A 19,616-nucleotide genomic window follows, 5' to 3' on the forward strand; every position below is an offset into this window, starting at 1 on the left:
TATTCTCAACACATATTGTTTGTTTTCTTGGAAACTGATGTCATGGAATCGCAGTATAAGTTTCTTACATAATACAATGCTGGGTATATCACAGACATTCAATAAACCTTTGTGTAATTGATTTGGTTCAGTGATCTCTCAGTATGAGTAAAGAATCGTTAATTGTATGTCAACTGTACTTGAATAAAAAAATTCTTTAAAAATAATTTGACCAGGATATTATAAAAGAAAAAAATGATTTGCCATTTTAGTACATAAAAAAACAGGGGCGTCTGGGTGGCTCAGTTGTTTAAGCATCTGACTTCGGCTCAGGTCTCGATCTCATAGTTCGTGAGTTCGAGCCCCACTTCAGGTGAGCTCAAGTCCCACTCTGGGTTCCACACTGTCTCTCTCTCCCCATCTCTGCACCTCGTGGGATTCTCTATTCCTTTCTCTCTGCCCCTCGCTCACTTGTGCTCTCTATCTCGCTCTCAAAAATAAATGAATAAATAAGTAAAATAAAATAAAAATAAAAATAAACTGTTAAGCTTTCAATGAAAGGTTATTCAACTTAGAAGTAACCTGCTTAATCTCCTATGAGCATTCTGAAGAGTCTCCAAAACAGTCATCTGGAGACATGGAGACTGGTTTATCCTTGGTACGCTTAGACCCAAGGAAGCCTTAAAAAAAAAAAAAAAAAAGCATACATAAGAAATAACAATGACCTTGGGTATGTGACTCTTGATTTTTGGTTAGCATCCTATAAAACTAGACTGTGTGCCCTAGCTTGATCTTAAAAATACTTTTTTTTTTTTTAAATTTTTTTTTTCAACATTTATTTATTTTTGGGACAGAGAGAGACAGAGCATGAACGGGGGAGGGGCAGAGAGAGAGGGAGACACAGAATCGGAAACAGGCTCCAGGCTCTGAGCCATCAGCCCAGAGCCTGATGTGGGGCTCGAACTCCCGGACCGCGAGATCGTGACCTGGCTGAAGTCGGACGCTTAACCGACTGCGCCACCCAGGTGCCCCTTAAAAATACTTTTACATGAAAATCTACTTCATAGTTTCTAAAAGTATTTTGGAAGGATAAAGGCAAGGTAACCATGTATACTTAATCACCTTCTTTAGAGAAGGTAAAGCAAGTCTCATTCAAAAAACACAGATCTGTTCAAAGGACCGTCATCTCAGTCCCAGCTGTAGGTAGCCTCGCAGGCCATGTGCTTCCCTAAATCACATCAGTGGACAAGGCTAAGTGTTTATTTTACATGACTTAAATAGCAACATTTCAGACAGTTGGCCCCTGGTGTCTTGAAAAAACAAAACAAAACAAAACACAAAAGCCAAAACTTTGGCTTCTATGGCTCCTCACTGGCTTATATAAAATGGAGGTTCAGGTTCTGGAGTGAGGTCTTCCAGGGCCCAAATCTTGCTTATAACATTTACTGGCTAGGAGGCCCTAGGCAAGTATTTACACTTCCTGGACATCCATTGTAGAGATAAACATAGTGCCTGCCTCCTACAATTGGGATGGTAATTGATAAAATACTTAGCACACTCTCTGATATATATTAAGTGTTCAATAAATGTTCGATTTTGATGTTAGAATTATTTTTTTTCCTACTGCCTCCCTTCAGTTCTCTTTTGTGGATTGCTGTCCCTTTGTTTTGGGTTCCTTAAATGTGAGTGTTTCTTAGGGTTTGCCTTAGGCCCACCCACATGTTACTTCAGTCTATACGCTCTCCCTTAGGCAATCACTCTCATTCCTGTTACCTCACTGGGCTCTATCCCACACTTTACATTTCCTTCAGGTTTCTCACACTTAACACATCTAAAACCAAACTCCTCGCCTTTCCCCCAAAACTTCTCTCTCTCTCTCTCTCTCTATCTCTTTTTCTTAATTAAATGTCACCACCATGTACTTGGGCCTGTCAGAAAGTTAAAATCCTTGACCTCTTCCTTTTTTTCACCTCCTACCCCCTTAGTCAGTTACTCAATCCTGTTTCTTCACTTCCTAATTACCTCAGTAATCCTCTTTTTTCTGGTGCATCCTCACTTGTCTACAACAGGCCATCATCATCTTTTGGTTAGTAATCAAACCAACTGAAATGATTTCTCTGAAATCCCTTATCTCCTTCTAGTTCATTCTCCGAACATCAGCCAGGGTCCTATCTAAAAAGAAATGAGAATTTGATGACAGAAATTCCTTTTGTAACATCCTTTCTTCAATGACACCCTTCCTTTAAGCTGATGTCCTTTTATTGTTTTTTAAAAATAAAAGTCAAATATTTCATTATTACTAGTGGTGTTAAAGTTATATAAGACGCATTAGTGTTTGTGTAGCCACTCTTTTAATATATTTAGAAGACTGAACAATGTTCTTTCAGTTTCGGGTTGTTCCTAAAATAAACTTTTGAAATACTTAAAATTCTTTTGTCAAATTATATCAAAGTGGTTACAATATACGAACTATCTCACTGACTCAGCCTTACCTGGACTCACATAATTTGCCTTTTCTAGAGAATTGAGTCAATAATACTTATTTATTTGAAACATATAATTTTATAAATTTTTGTTTTACGACAGAAAAAAAACACCCTTAAAGATTGTTCTTAGCACTTGTCTGAAGTGACTGGATTAACAAATTTTGTTACTGTGAGTTTGTTTGCCTTTTCTATCAGATCATCTCTGTACTTAAAAAAGTTTTATTCCCTTTCTTATATTTTCAGTACTTTTATGATGCTAATATTTTATTTTCCTAAGCTAAATGAATCATTTTTGAAAATTTCATCAAATGTGATTTAAAATTGGTAAATTGGGAATTTGCCAAGTTGTTCATGTTAGCAGCATGCTCATTTGTGTTTATATTGTATAATATTTATATTGCACATTAAGGAAACATGACTGGCTACTTCATTTGTTGGGCATATTTTGAGCGCTCCACTTGGTGCTAGGCACTGTGTGCAGTGCTAGGACCACAGAGATGAGGAAGACATAATGTGTGATCTCAAGGACCACATGCTCTAATACACACACTAAACATTACTACAAATTATTCACTGTTTCTGTTTTCAGAATAAGAGAATAAGACGTATTTGTAACTTCCTTCTCATATGCTATTTGATTCTTAGAAACACATTCCTTTTACTCTTTCCCTGTGTGAACTGCATGAATTCATTTATCAAAAAGTGATGGGGTACCTGGGTGGCTGAGTCAGTGGAGCATGTGACTCTTGATCTGGGGATTGTGAGTTCGAGCCCTTCATTGGGTGCAGAGATTACTTAAATAAACAAATCTTAAAAACAACAACACCAACAACTGACAATGGCTATGAGTGTGAGCCCTTAGGTCAGAAGCATCCAAGTGAAAATCCAAGCTCTATTAGTTTCTAACTGTAGTAGTCAGCTATCGCTATGTAACAAACCACCCCATAATTCTGTATCTTGAAAAGGCAATTAGTTTTTAATTGTTTATTTATATGCAGAATGGCTAGAATTCAACTCATCTAAGCTGTGCTCTGCTGGGTAGCTCTGCTTCAAACCTAGGCAGTCAGGAATGTTCTGTTACTGCAAGTCTGTGAGTCAGCTGGGGGCTCTGCTCCACATGTGCTCATTGTGAAGCACAGGCCATAGGGACAGTAGCTACTTAAGTACTTTACACGGTAGAAGTGCAAGAGAACATATGGGATTGGAGATGGCATGTTGTCCCTTCTACCCACATGCTATTGGCCAAAGCGAATCGCATCATCAGGCCCAACATCAAGGGGTAGGAAAACATATTTTGTCCATGGTAGTGTAATGGTAAGATGCAGAGAAAGGTCAAGAATTGAGGTCAGCAGTTTAATCTACCATAATACTTGTGTCTTTGGATAAATCATTCAACCAGTCTAAGCTTCTGTTTCCTTATTTATAAAATGGAGTTAATGATTAAACCTATATCACAGAAGCACTCTGAGGATTATACAGACTAACATATACAAAATTCTTACCGTAAATGTCTGAACTTTGTAAGCAGACAGTATATTTTAACTACCAATGAGGCTTGAGTCCTAACAATCAGTTCACATCTGTTGGGTGACCCCAGAGACTAAACTTACAATTAAAGCTGTGATTCTTGGTCCACGATAGACTGTATACTCTGTAATGTATATCTGACCCTTATTAAGAATGTGAATGTAACACTGTATGGATCCAGATGTAAACCATCTGCTCTTGTTCTCCTTAGGTACATTTAAAACAGAATACCAGGGCCAATTGCCCATTGTCATTTTTCCAAGTAATGGTGTTGTGGAGTCCAAGTCATCAGTGATTGTTAAAGTGGATTTGTGTGCAGACCAGCCCAGAATTGTAAATGAAGTGGCAAAGTAAGTATACCATGGTTCTTAATTCTAATGTAGTACTTAATACTTTCCTTTTTTACTCTTCAGATATGCCTACTGTCTTGAATGTATGTTAGCTTCTTTGTTCTTTCAGTCAACATTTGTTCATTGAGTCTCGACTGTTTGCCAAGCACGGGAGACTCAAAAATGGGAAGAGCCAGAGGATGGCCTATGGGTACACATAACAGGGGCTCCTGGTTTGGATTTTATGGGGGTGAAGGAGTAGATCAGGAAAGGGCTCCAGTAAGGATGTGATAGCATACCCAAAGAAGTATTGGTGAGTAGGAAGTAGCCAGGCAGAGAGCAGTGGTGTGATCTGAGCTGAGTGTGTGTGTGTGTGCGTGCACACGTGTGCGTGCGTGCGTGCACGTATAGGGGCGGTGGGTATTGGTGATGGGGTTGGGTTAGAAGAGTAATTTCAGACAGAGCAAGTAGAAGACTTGAAATCTTGGAGGTGAATAGATGGTGTTAGACACTGAGAGAGCTGAGGCGATGTAAAGGCAGAGATGGAGGTGAGGAGTGATGTGAGATGAGACCAGAATGGTGCAGGGTCTGGTAAAGGACCTCATACGACAGCATTTTTTAATGCTGTATGTCTCAGTCCATTAGTGGCATGTACAATCACTATAATGGGTCACCACCAGTATCAAAACAGTGAAATTGAAAATAGCAGAATGCATGTCATATAGTAAGGGCAAATGTTTTGCAAAACTTGTTTTGGGTGTGTGTGTGTGTGTGTGCGCCTGTGTATGCATGTGTGTACATGTGTGTGTGCTTGTAGTGTAAGTACGTGTCTTGCTGGAGGTCACAGCCAAAAAAAAGTTCGAGAAACATCTGTGAGCCCTGATAGAAGCTTAGGTTTTATTGTGAAGGCTGTGGAATCTCAGGAAGATTTTAAGATGGGAGTGTAGTGATTAGTTTGCAATTTAGAAAGGTTGTGCTGATAACAGTGGACACAACAAATCAGGGAGTACATATGTGGAGGGGTAGCCTGACTAGAAACTATAATAGTACAGCAGAAGGGAAGTGATGAAGACCTCAGCTAAGGTACAAATCAGGCATATGGAGAGAAGTGTGCAGATTGGAGAAATATTATGGAGGCAGATTTAACTAGATGTAGTGACTGGTTATAGAAAGGGAAGGTAAGGGGAAGGACAGGTCTGTGGGAGGGGATCTTGAGTTCAGGTTTAAAATGTGTGAATTAATTTGCTTTGCAGAATCCTATGGCGCCTATTAGATTTACCTACCTTGAGTCCCAGAAGCAATTTGGTCTAGGTATATTGGCTTAAGTGGATAAATTGTAGATGAAGCATGAAGTCGAAAACAACTTTGACAAGGAGGATAGAGTATAAAAGAGTGGGAGAGAGACACCATTATTCATGGAATATATAAAATATCCAAGTCTTAGAAGGAAAAGATAAAGACTGAATAAGTTAGAAGGAAACTGGCAAAGTATGGCGTCAAGGAAGCTAAGGGAGGAGAGATGTGCATAGATGGTATCAGCCACCGCCAACGTGATGGAGATGTAGTGTAAGATAAGGACTTGAGTGATGGTTGTGCAGTGGTCAGTTATTTGAGGTATTTGATGGGATGAGAGTTAAGAAGATTGCATTTATGCCAGAGGGGGATAAATGTGCAAGTGTGGGTTGTTTCAAAAGGGAATTGAAATCAGTCTGGGAAATGAAGCTTTATGGCGGGATCTTCATTTCAGCAAACAAGTGGGATTTTGCTGACATACTTTGCTTCATAGAGAATTGGGTTATTAGGATGGGGATGAGGTTGGCTGTTGGACTTGGGAGAGTGGGATGAGTTAGAAAAGAATCTCAGAATTCTAGAACTATAGGTGGACATCTAAATCATCCCATCTAATTCTAGTGTTTATGAAATAATTGGTGATATTGACCTGGCAGTAAGTCCTTTTTTGGAGTCAATTCATATGATTATTTTCCAACTCTCTTGTTTCTTGGGGACAATGAATTAGGTTGTATGTATGCCGTTCTGTGCAGATTCAGACAGAAGGACATGACATTCTCTGGCATGTACGTGAAAGGAACTGCTCTTAAGCCTTTGAATTTTAATTATAATGTGATTTTATAAAATTTCTGTTGATCCAAATACTTAGGAGAAAAATTAAGTATATAAAATTCTACTTAAGATATACATGTATAATTTATTATCTTGTAGAGTAAGTTTGCAAGGTCGTCCAGATATGCTCCTGAGGGTCAAAGCTCATGTGGTTGAGCAGATTATTGAATTGCTAAACATGAGTGGTGACAAGAAGTTGGAATGCATACACTTTGGTTCTGTTTTCTTCGGAACTTCAAAAATTGAACATGCACTTCTGTACAATAATAATCCAGAACCCATAAATTGGGTGGCCATAATACAGGATGATTCAGTTGGAGAAGAACTGGTAAGTAAACAGTGTAACAGGGGAAGATTGGGCATTATGTTTTGAAACAGATTGTTTTGAACTTACTAATAACCAAAAAGCTGTTAAATTATTCTAAGTATGTTTTAATGTGCAGATAGATAGGATTCCCTTTCATGTGTCTTCAAGGATAACCTCAAACAATTCTGTAAATTAAACTAACATTGATAGTAATATATATCTGAAGTACACCAGACAAGTGCTTCTTATAGATTAGTAGCTGGTTGTGGGGATTTCTGTTCTCATGAATTTTTTAACAGGTTTTAAAATTTTATAATGTGCCTTGGTCAAATTTATATATGTTAAAGACCTACATATTCTTGATCTTCCATACTAAAATTTCAATAATTATTTGATGATCTCCTCTTGAAATATTTTATTTGTGTTCTGCCTTAATATTCTTTGTATTTCTGATTTTATATTACAGGGTACTAATATTCAAGAAAGAACAGATGTTGCTTTAAATAATCTCCCTTACTTAAGCCGAATAAAGAACATAGATGTTACCACTTTTATCTCCTGTATTCCTAATGAAGGGAGGTTGCTACCTTATCAAAAGACCATAATTACATTTTGTTTCAGCCCAAAGTAAGCAAAAATTCAATTCTGGTGTTTGTTATTAATTGAAAGTGTATCAATCAGACGTTCATCACATTGATTGTAAGAGTCCAACTTGTCAGAATGTGCAAATCAGTGTTTTCTTATTACGGCTCTAAACATTTCAAACATGGTTAATATAATTTCCAATATTTAAAAATTTTGTTCTAAATATTTCATGTTAGATTGTGAATTGTTCCAGACCTTGTAGGAGTGGAAGCTTTGTGTTGTTTTTGACTATGGTTCCAAATGAGTCTGTGCAACCAAGACCTGGTTGTCCCTGTAGGAATAGTCAGGTGATGCCAGCGGCACGCCGCATGTGCAGGGGCCTCCAAAGAGGATGCTCTTGCCACAGCAGAACATTTGCCAAGTAGCGTGAATATTAAGCCTATAGCAGCCGCTGGAATCAACCATACTTGTTTGCTGAAATTCATACAGACTTTTAGTACTTTTGCCAGTGTATCTACTTTTTTATAATTCTGTGTACTTGGTTTGGTTATTTAGTTTGAAAATATATTCGGAAATGCTGTTTTAAACATAGACTAGCAACTTCAGCTCTACTTGAGTGGTTGCCGTGTGTGGTAATAAGTGATCCAATTGTATGCTTCCCTTTGTGAGAAGGCAATGTTCAATGTACTTCTCTCTCTGGCCACAGAGTCACTTGATGTTGATATCAATTGTAGAGGACTGAATTGTGTTTTAATTTAAGGAGGGTAATCAAGTAATTGTTGGTTCTATTTGTACGATCTGTAATTGCCTTCTGAGTTGTATCTGCCTGCGGGAGATTTCTTTGGTCAGTGTGTAAGATTCTCTTGAATACACAATCTTTGAAATTCTGTTTTTTTTTCATGGCAGCATGTTAACTTTATTTGAGAGTCTAGCATAAACTCATAGGTATGAGTATGATTGGAAGTCTTCGTTAAATAAGTTTTTAGTGTGATATTTGCATCGCTGTGTAATATTTCACGTCAGCCTATTTTTGTGTGTATATTTGAGTACCCACTGCTAAAAAAGCTAACCTCTAGGTAAGGCAAGTAAAGACAGTTTACTTACGTCTATGAAGTAATCCATCTCTCACTTTGGTCTTTTTCCTTTCCTTTTCCTTTTCCTTTTCCTTTTCCTTTTCCTTTTCCTTTTCCTTTCCTTTTCCTTTCCTTTCCTTTCCTTTTCCCTTTCCCTTTCCCTTTCCCTTTCCCTTTCCCTTTCCCTTTCCTTTCCTTTCCTTTCCTTTTCTTTCCTCTCCTTTCCTCCTCTGATGAGATTTGACTGTTACAAATCTTGTTCTCCTCTAAGAATGTGGACAGTGTGGCTAGCAATATGTGCTTAGACCACAGGAGGAGACAGATAAGGAACAGAGGTTTGCGGTTACACCCAGGGGTAAGAAGGACTATTGTAGAGAATTGAACAGAGTTCTTAATTAGCAATGAACTCGGCCTGGAAAGAAAATCCTTTACATAGAAAGTGGCATTGCAGCTGGACCCTGACAACTTAGTGTATTTAAGTTACTTTTGACTTGCAAATGTTGTCATGAACTGATTTTCGGAATCTTTCCATTTTTGTGGCCTTCTTTTGGCGGGTCTCTATATCCTGGGTAGTAATTTTGGAAAATGGATCACAATTAGATTTTCTTTACTGATTTTTCATCTGTTTGCATAGATTTAAGGATTGTATTGATCCCTTATGAGAGGTAATAGAGTGTATCATCTTTGCTTTAAAAATAATTGATTGTAGGGGCGCCTGGGTGGCTCAGTCAGTTAAGTGTCCACCTTCAGCTCAGGTCATGATCTCACAGTTTGTGAGTTCAAGCCCCACATCAGGCTCTGTGCTGACAGCTCAGAGCCTGGAGCCTGCTTCAGATTCTGCATATCCCTCTCTCTCTGCCCCTCCCATGCTCGCACTCTGTTTCTTTTTCTCTCTCAAAAATAAATAAACATTAGAAAAATTAAAAAAAAATTGATTGTGGGGCGCCTGGGTGGCGCAGTCGGTTAAGCCTCCAACTTCAGCCAGGTCACGATCTCGCTGTCTGGGAGTTCGAGCCCCGCGTCGGGCTCTGGGCTGATGGCTCAGAGCCTGGAGCCTGTTTCCGATTCTGTGTCTCCCTCTCTCTCTGCCCCTCCCCCGTTCATGCTCTGTCTCTCTCTGTCCCAAAAATAAATAAACGTTGAAAAAAAAAATTTTAGAAAAAATAAAAAAAATTGATTGTAATTTTTTACAGGCTAATTATTGATGGTAAAAAGAATTACGATCCTTCACATAGGCAAGACTATGCTCTTTTTTTGAGATTTGAGTCTGTGGGAAGTAAAGATGGATTTCTGAGAGATGATAACAATAAAACCATCAAAAGTAAGTACAAAATGAACATAAGCATCAAATATGTACAGTTTAAATTGTTTAAAAGTTTTTACATAATATTTGTAGAGGCAATTTAATAAAAATATTACTGAATAGAACAAAATGCAAACATTCAAGGGATCTTAATGTCTTTTGTGACATGTTAAGAAAGAAGTCAACCTCAGAATCATTTCCATAAAAATTTTCCAAGTTAGAATTTAGATGACTTTATTATTTTTAAATGACATTTAGATAAACATGATATCTAGAGTGCATATGCCTTGCAGGCTATGTGTCAAGATGCATTGTCCTTTTTATATTCTTAGGCAATATTAGATGGGCTCTAGTGAGGAAAAATGGAACAAGACTTGGGAGTTCAGCTTAGCCAGACAGATCAAAGAGAAAATAAAGATAGAGACAGGTGAGGGATTGAATCTAGAAAGATGAGTCCAGAAGATTTGTGTGTCAGGATGAGTGATATCATTGAGCAAGGTTCAACTGTTTTCCTAGCACAGAAGTTGCGTGTCTGCTCCTACTTGTGTCATGGTTTGTGACTTGAACTCTGTCTGCCTGTCATAGACAGAAGACTTGTTTGAGTCTTGCAAGTTAATCTGGTTTTGAATGGCTGGAGATGGAGATGCTAGGTTTGCATTAACGGTAATTTAGAGTCTGGGATTGGCTAGTAAGAGCATCATTGAAGAAATACCCACTCTTCTTTTGGATTCTGGCTACAGTGCTCTCCCTACAAACCTGTTCTTTCATCCAGTTAGAGCCCACAATGTATAGTTCCTACCTTCTCTCTAGTGTCTTCAAAACTCCGTGTTTATGTTATTGCCCAGATTATATTCCCTTGTCCATTAATTTAATTGTCTTTTTCCCTGTACACTTAAGTTTCTTGGCCCATATCCCATAGTGACTGAGTGGCAAACCTCTAACCTGATTAAATTCAACTCTTAGCCTACCCTGGGTCAGTACCGGGGAAGCTAATTGTGCTGGCGCAAAACACAAAACCATGCCATGAGGTTTCACTTTTTACTCTGTAATCACTAGACTCTAGTGGGTCCCACAATATGAGATCAGTATCATACACCTTCCCTTCTCCCCTCACACCTCCAAGACTTCCTCCTTCATCTTTACTCTAAACTTGTAAATACATTAAGTGACCTAGCAGACGTTTCCACTTGGTTATCTACTTGGCATCTCAAACCTAACATGTCCAGAAAAACCCTCCTGGTTTCCCCATAACCTGTCCCTCCTACAGTCTTTCCTTGTCTCAAGAGATGACCATTTTATCACTTCAGTCGCTCAGGCCCAAAACCATTTATCGCGTGTTCACTTTCCTATTCTATATCCACTTCATCAGCAAATTTTGTTAACTCTTCCCTCAAAACCCTATGTTAAATCTGTCTATTTCTCACTCTTCTTCTACTACTCTTACCCATCCACACATGGTTTCTTAGGGTTTTTGCAAAGTGCCAAGCAAATTCCTACCTTAGAGTCTTTGTACGTGCTCTTCTGTTGTCTGCAATATGCTTTTCCTGATTTTTGCAATATGATTTTGCAATATGAATTTTGTCCTAAGTTCCTTTATATTTTTGCTCACGTGTCTCCCTATCAGAGAGGCCCTTTTGGACTTTACCATGTAAAAGAGCAGCACAAGACATTGTGCTCTGTTTTACCCTTGTAGGAGAGGATAAATAATTTTCCCTCTACCTCTGGGTTCTTGGTTGAGACCTTCCTTAATAAAAGACAGAGTAAGAGGGGAAAAAAACCAAAAAAGCAATAACAGAAATTTAATAACATGTATATATCTGGTATACATGGGAGAGACCCAGGAAAACTGAGTAACTCCCCCCAAATGCCCAAGCCATCACTTTAAATATCATCTACAGCTAAAGACATAGGATGTTGGGGTGTGGGAGCCAGTTATAAAAGTTTTCAGATAAATCACAGTAAGGATGGGTATGGTTGTTAGGCAGATTTAAGTGTCTGCCTTCTTTGATAAGAGTTTCTTCCCTGTAGTTTTCAGAGCTTTTCGTGTGTCTGCTATTAAAAATAGTCAGCTTAAAATAATCCTTATGCCAAAGAGGCATATTTTTGGGTGCCAAGTTGTGCTCCCCTTCACCCTACATTACCTTTCTCCATATCACTTTTCCTTTCTGAAATGTTATTGTCAGTGTTGCCTCACTAGAATATAAAGTCCATGAGAGCCAAGAACGGTGTCTATTGTATTCACTGCTGTAGCCCCACGGTTTAGAGCAGTACCTGGCATACAGAAGGCACTCAGTAAGTTTGTTGAATGCAAGATTGAATGAGCTACCCATGTCTCATCAGGTCTTTCAGATGACACTATTTGGACTGAGCAAATATATTCTGGATTCCCAACACTTTTTATGTTAAAAAGCTATTGTTTTTATAGGTGATCGATTTCGGAAAGTGGAATTAGCACTGACGGGCTCAGGACTTCCTGTCGTTCTACACTTTGATCCTGGAAATTTCCTTAATTTTGCACCTTGTTTTATGGGTGAACGTTCAGAGACGGTGTGTATTATGCAAAATCGATCCAAGTCACTTTCCGTGACGTACCGTTTTAAAAAAACTGCACATTTTAAAATTGATCCTGAAAGGGGCAAGATTGATGAAGGATGTATCCAGGTAAGATAATTATTCTATGCTTTCACATGCTTTGAATATTTTAATATTTGCTAAAAAGACATGTAGAGGATTAAAAACTTGATTTTGTTCCATCAAGATTATAAATTGTATCTCTTCTGTGGCCTAGTTATGAATACTTCTGTGTTGGCACTTATGCAGTATCCATAATTATTTGTTAAATGTCTTTCACTTGCCAGGAAAAGAATTTGACACTGTAGGGAATGTAAAGCAGTACAAAACATGGTTATTGCCTCTAAGGACTTTTTTATTTTATTTTATTTTTTGGCACTGAGGGCATATTTATTTATCTATACCCCAGGAGGCAGGCCCCAAAACTGAAATATCCAGCATGAAGCCTTGGCCTCCTGCCTTGGGTGGGTGTGGGCACAGGTCCTGAAGCCTTTGTCTAGGACAGTGGACACCAGACACCAGAGGTGGGATGCTCCTGGGCCAGTAACTGCTGAGAGCAGAAAAAAGCAAAAAGGAGGTAGGACCCAGCCACTTGTCCCAATCCCAGAGACGCTGAGAAGACTGCAAGATGCTTTGGGTGTCACCCCTACACTGAAGGTTGGCCAAGCTGGGATGCACACGTGGGGGACAAGTGGAAGTCCATTGCCACAAGAGCCCACGCTACAGTTAACCCAAGGCAGAAGAGAGGGGGCTGGCAGATTTGGCTATGTGGGATCCAGGCCTTGCTCTCCTGTGAGGTGAGGTGGTATGGGGGAAACCAGCCACTGTAGTCTGACTGCTTGCTGAGGGGTGGGTTTCTGAGCCTTTTGCATGAGTGCATGCCCCTCGTCCTCCCAACTTTTCCGAGGCTGATGCGAAAGGCTCCCTGTAGCCACCAGTCGTGGGCATTATGTGCCTGAGGCACGGTGAAGGGTGGCCGGTGTCAGGGCAGGCTCACCTCAGGTTTGTCATCGCCAGCATCAGGTGGGTAGGAGGTGTCTGAGCGCAGGTCCCAGCGCAGGGCTTCGGTCTCTGCACAGGTGCATATACTCCTGGAGTGACTCATGCAGGCCCACAGCCGGCATATCTAGCCACCACAGCCCCACCATCCCCTTGTGCGGCGTCACGAGGTGGGTTTTGCATGGGCACTGCTCTTAGTGTAGTGGGGCCAGACTAGGATGCAGGATGCACAGCTCAGCTCCTTGTGGCTGTGGCTGCATCTGCTGTAGACTTGCTTCCTCTCCTCCTGGATCCCTGCTGGCCGCGTGCCAACCTTAGAGGCCATGTGGTAGTGGTGGCAGCCCCGCTCTGACACAGGTGGTGGTGCCCCCTGCCTTGGTGGAGGGCAGCTGGTTCATGGTCCCGCATTAAAGGATGCTGTCTCCTTTCCTCCAATGCTCCTCCTACTGAGGATTTTTTTTAATGTTCTAAGGAAGTATAAGACATAAATAAAAACAGTTATGGTTTAAGAAGAATGCAAAATGTGTGGCGCCTGGGTAGCTCCGTCGGTTAAGTGTCCAACTCTTGATTTGGCTCAGGTCATGATCTCACAGTTTGTGGGATCCAGCCCCATGTTGGGCTATGCGTGGACACTGCGGAGCCTGTTTGGGATTCTCCCTCCCTCTTCCTCTCTCTCCACCCCTCTCTGCTTGTATTCTCCCTCTCAAAATAAATAAGTAAACATTAAGAAAAAAAAAAGAATGCAAAATGTGTTGCAAGAAGTCTGTAATAAGGTGATCTAGAAACTCAGAGGACAGTGTTTTTACTTCCAGCCAGGTAGCAAGGTCTTCCTATGATAGTAACATGAGCCTGACCTTGAAGGTTGAGTAGAATTTTCAAACTGGAAACTGATGATACTTAATTGACCTAGGCCTTTTCCTGCTGGTGTGGAGCCCACAAGTTGAACTCTGAGGAATACCAGTGAGTACCAGGTCAGGTTCTGTCTTTCTCACTACTGAGATAACTCTTGCCCTTATCCTCTAATCCACAGTTGACTGACTATGGTCCACAGGCCAAATCTGGCCTGCTGCCTGTATTTTTAATTAAACTATTAGGGGAACATAGCTGCTCTTATTGTCTGTTGTCTCTGTCTGCTGTCTCTGTCTGCTTTCACACTTCAAAGGCAAGGTTGAATAGGTATGAGAGAACTGTGTTGACTTTAAAAATGTCTGGGTTTATTTGGGAATAGCAGAGAATTGTAATTCTAGACAAACAAGCTACAGTCAAACCCATAGGCTAGCCCGACAACCAAAGAGAGGATTTTATGGAGAAGGAGGAAGTTGGGAGTGGTTATTTTGAAGGAGAGTCCATTGGAGAAAAGTAGGAGTTCAGAGTGATGACGGTTTGCTCTTGGCTGAGTTGCTGGGGTAGTTGATTTCTCATAGGAAACGCAATGTACATCTTTTCCTGTTGGGACCTGTAACTGATGATTCTTTCCTGTCCATGATTCTTCCTGTAATTGAAGTCTAGTGTCAGGGCGTGAGAGCTCCTCCTTCTGGCCTCCCAACTCCATTTTAGTGAGGTTTCCCTTTATTAATTTTTACAGTTGTATGGCCCATAAAACCTAAAATATTTACTGTCTGGCCATTTACAGAAAAAGTGGAGCCTTGCTCTAAACAGTAGCAAGCATGAATGCTTTCAGTTTCAGTTTGGGTTTTTCTGTCACCATCTTTTCTCCACTGCATTGTGATATGGCTCATAAAGTTATTGATGGAAGCTTTCTCTCAGTTGCAATCAGGAACTATTGTATACATGTTTAAATGCATGCAGCTCATATTTATAACTCTTCCTGCTTCATTAGAATGACTCACTTCCATCCCCCCAAATTTGGACAGATTTAATCAGTCTTTATAGAATAACAACCAATGTTAACCACATTATGCAGAACGTTTGCTTTTTAACTGCTTCCTAGACTTTCTTTAGTTCAAGTCTCTTAAATCTACCAACTCAGCTTATTTTCTCCAGCGACATGTACATCTTTTAAAATGTGTCTGATAGCTAAGTTCCTAATATAATTTTTAAACTTATATGTTTTTGGCTTTCTCAAGCACTCATGAGTTTCAAATTAATAAAAAGTGAATGTAAGAAATGTGGAGGGTGGGGGCGCTGCTGGACAATTGTGACTTCCATAGACCGGTCAAATAGCCTTTAATTATTTAGATGTGTGATAAGATTATTCTTATTTTATGTATTTATTTTAAAGTTTACTTATTTATTTTGAGAGAGAGAGAAAATGAGCTGAGGAGGGGCGGCAGGGGAGGAACAGAGGATCTCAAGTGGACTCCACGCTGACAGCAGAGAGCCCAATGTGGGGCTTGAACTCATGAACCTTGAGATCATGACCTGAGTCAAAGTCAGACGGTTAATCAAGTGAGCCACCCAGGTGCCCTTATTTTATTTTATTTATTAAAAAAATTTTTTTAACGTTTATTCAGTTTTGAGAGACTGAGAGAGACAGAGTGTGAGCAGGTGAGGGGCAGAGAAAGAGGGAGACACAGAATCTGAATCAGGCTTCAGGCTCTGAGCTGTCAGCACAGAGCCTGACGTGGGGCTCGAACTGATGAACTGGGAGATCATGACCTGAGATGAAGTTGGGTGCTTAGCCGACTGAGCCACCCAGGCGCCCCATATTTTATTTTTAAAAGTTTATTTATTTTGAGAGAGAGAGAGAGAGAGACAGAGAGAGAATGCGTGAGTGTGGAAGGGGCAGACAGAGAGGGAGAGAGAATCCCAAACAGGCTCCACACTGTCAGTTCAGTCTGACGTGGGGCTTGGTTTTATGAATCACGAGATCATGACCTGAGCTGAAACCGAGTTGGACACTTAACACACTGAGTCACCCGGGCGCCCCAAGATTATTCTTTTTAAAATAGTAGCTTATTAAAATATAATTCACATACCATAAAATTCACACATTTAAAATGTACAGTTCCGTGGTATTTAGTATAATTCCAGAGTTGTGCAACCATTAGCACTAATTGTACTACATTCTCGTCACCCCAAGAAGAAACCCTGTATCCAATAGCACTAACTTCTTCTCATTCCTCAGCCCGTGGCAACCGTGAATCTGTTTTCTAGGTCCATCAATTTCCCTGTTTTTGACATTGTATGTAAATATAATCATACAATATAAGGACTTTGTGCTTGGTTTCTTTGATTCAGCATTATATTTTCAAGTTGCATCACTGTTGAAGTATGTATCAGTACCTCATTCCTTTTATTGGCCAAATTATATTCCATTGTATGGATATACTACCTTTTCTTTACCTATTCATCAGTTTATGGGCATATGAATTGTTTCCACCTTATGGCTGTAGAAATAATGCTGCTATATACATTCATGTACACGTTTTTTTTTTGTGCATGTGTACAAGTTTTTGTATGGACAGATTTTCCTGTGTATGTGTATATTGTTTTTTTACTATAGAAACAAAGTATGTAATTAAACCAAAGGAAACATTTAAAAGTTTTAGTGTAGATTGAAGTGTTCTGAAGGGATGTGGCAGTAAATACGCATTTTATATTTGCCTACCCTTCCCCAATTTTATGCTCACCATTTTTGTCGGTAGTTTTATTGAGTTATAAGTGACAAATAGGAATTGTATATGTTTAAAGTATACAACTGGATGTTTGATATATGTATACAATGAGAAACAGTCACCACAATCAAGCTAATTAACATATTAGTCATCTCATATTGTTATGAATTCTTTTCTATGGTGAGGACACTTAGATCTACCCTTTTAGTGAATTTCAAGTATACAATATAGTATTGTTAACTATAGTCACCATCTCCAGAACTTGCTTATTTTGCAGAACTAAGACTTTGTACCCTTTGGCCAACATCTTCTTATTTCCTGTTCCCTCCCACCCCTGGTAACCACCTTGTACTCTGCTTCTATCAGTTTAACTATTTTAGATTCCGCAGATAAGTGAGATCAGGCAGTATTTGTCTTTCTGTGTCTGGGTTATTTCACTTAATATAATGTTCTCTAAGTTCATCCGTGTTTTCACAAATGTCAGGATTTCCTTCTTTTTATTTATTTATTAATTAATTAAAAATTTTTAACATTTATTTATTTTTGAGAGAGAGACAGAGAGTGCAAGTGGGGGAGAGACAGAGGGAGCCAGGGAGACACAGAACTTGTAGCAGGCTCCAGGCTCTGAGCTGTCAGCATGGAGCCTGATGAGGGGCTTGAACCCATGAACCATGAGATCATGACCTGAGCTGAAGTCAGATGCTTAACTGACTAAGCCACCTAGTGCCCCAGGGTTTCCGTCTTTTTAAAGGTTGAATAATAATCCATTATTCTTCTGCATGTGGATATCCAGTTTTTCCAGCACTGTGTATTAAGGAGACTGTCTTTTTTCTGCTGTGTGTTCTTGGCAGTTTTGTTGTAGTCTGGTTGACTCTAAATGCATGGATTTATTTGTGGGCTCTCTATTCTGTTCATATGTTTATATGTCTTTTTTCATGCCAATACCATACTGTTTTGATAACTGTGCCTTTGTAATGTAGTTTGAAATCAGGAAGTGTGATATGTCCAGCTTTGTTTGTTTTGTTCAAAATTGCATTAGCTATTCAGAACCTTTCATGTTTACATTAGGAGCAAAAAGAATAAAATGCTAGGAGTAAATTTAACCAGAGAGCTGAAAGAGATACACACTGAAAATTATGAAAATTTGTTGAAGGGAATTAAGACACAGATACAGAAAAGAACATCACAGGTGGAGAAGAACCATCTCCATGGTTTAGGAGAATTAATATTTTAAACATCTATACTACCCAAAGTGATCTACAAGTTTATTATAAACCTTGTCCAAATCCCAACTGCATTCTTTAAAGAAATAGGAAAAAAAATCTAGAAATTCATATGGACAGGTTTTCAGTGCTCTTCAGTATATACTAGTGAGTGAAATTGTTGAATCATGATAACTCTGTTTAACTTTTTGAGAAGCTATCATACTATTTTCCAAAGAAATTGCACCATTTCACAACTCTTACCAGTAAAGAATATGTATTCTAATGTTCTAATACCTCCACACCTTTGCCCATACTTGTTAATATCCTTCTTATTGGTTATATCCATCCTGATGGGCCCAAGTGGCTTATTTCAGTTTTCATTTACATTTCCCCAGTGACTAATGATGAATGTTTTTTCATATGCTTATTTTGCATTTGTATGTCTTCTTTACAGAAATGTTTATTCACGTCTCTGATAGTCAGAATAATGTCCACCTAAAAATGTCCCTATCCTAATCTGTAGGATTTGTGAATATGTGGTGTTCCATGGCAAAAGGAGGATTTAGGTTTTAATTGGAAGTAATGTTGATAATCAGTTGACTCTAAAATGGGGAGGTTATCTTGGATTGTTTGTGTGGACCCAGTATAGTCACAGGGGTACTTAAAAGTGGAAATAGGAGGCATTAAAAGTGTCAGTGATATGATGTGAAAAATATTTGCATGTCCATTGCTGGCTTTGACAATGGAAGGGAAAGGTGATGAGCCAGGGAATGTGATGGCCTCTATCTAGAAGGTAGGAAAAGATAAAGAAATAGATTTTCCACTAGAGCCTTCAGAAATGAACACTGTCCTGCTGAAATCTTAGTTTTGCCCCATGGAGATTTGTGTTAGACTTCTGACCTGTAGAAGTAGAAGATAAGTTGAGCAGTTTTAGCCCACAGAGTTGTTTGTAATTTGTTATTGTAACAATAGGAAACTAACACAATATTCTTTATCCATTTTAATTGGAATATTTATCCTTTTGTTGTTGAATTGCAAAAGTTCTTTATGTATTCTGGATACAAGTCCTTTGTCAGATATGTAAATTGCAAATATTTTCTCCCTTTCTATGGGTTGTTTTCTCACTTTCCTTTTTTGTCCTTTGAAGTACAAAAGTTTTGAAGCTTGATTAAGTCCAATTTATCTTTGTTTTTCTTTTTGCCATTTGTGCTTTGAGTATCCTATCTTGGTAGTTATACAGTATCCAAGGTCATTAAGATTTGTTCCTGTGTTTTCCTCTAAGAAATTTAGCTTATGCATTTAAATGTGTTATCCATTTTGAGTTGTATATAGGTTTATTTAGGGGTCCAGATTTGTTCTTTTACATATAGTTGTCCAGGTATCTCAGAATCAAGGTATTCTCTAACTTCCCCTGAGATTTCTTCGACCGATTGGTTACTTAGAGGTGTATTGTTTAACTTCTAGATATTTGTGAGTTTCCCATATTTCCTTCCCTTTATTTGTTCTTTTTAATAATTTATATACTTTATTGATAGTTTCTATTTTGTGAGATG

At 39.0% G+C, this 19,616-nt stretch overlaps 1 protein-coding gene across 1 annotated transcript in view; it reads left to right on the top strand.

The window, feature by feature from the left end:
* CFAP47 (cilia and flagella associated protein 47) overlaps positions 1 to 19,616 on the top strand; it is a 566,656-nt gene that overhangs the window by 15,260 nt on the left and 531,780 nt on the right. The window contains exons 4-8 of the mRNA XM_047844880.1: positions 4,204 to 4,342; positions 6,542 to 6,770; positions 7,216 to 7,376; positions 9,601 to 9,728; positions 12,136 to 12,371. Coding sequence (XP_047700836.1) covers positions 4,204 to 4,342; positions 6,542 to 6,770; positions 7,216 to 7,376; positions 9,601 to 9,728; positions 12,136 to 12,371 — 893 coding nt within the window. The remainder of the gene's footprint in view (positions 1 to 4,203; positions 4,343 to 6,541; positions 6,771 to 7,215; positions 7,377 to 9,600; positions 9,729 to 12,135; positions 12,372 to 19,616) is intronic.

Source organism: Prionailurus viverrinus, chromosome X, assembly GCF_022837055.1.
Source record: "Prionailurus viverrinus isolate Anna chromosome X, UM_Priviv_1.0, whole genome shotgun sequence".
In the NCBI taxonomy this organism is placed as follows: Eukaryota; Metazoa; Chordata; class Mammalia; order Carnivora; family Felidae; genus Prionailurus; species Prionailurus viverrinus.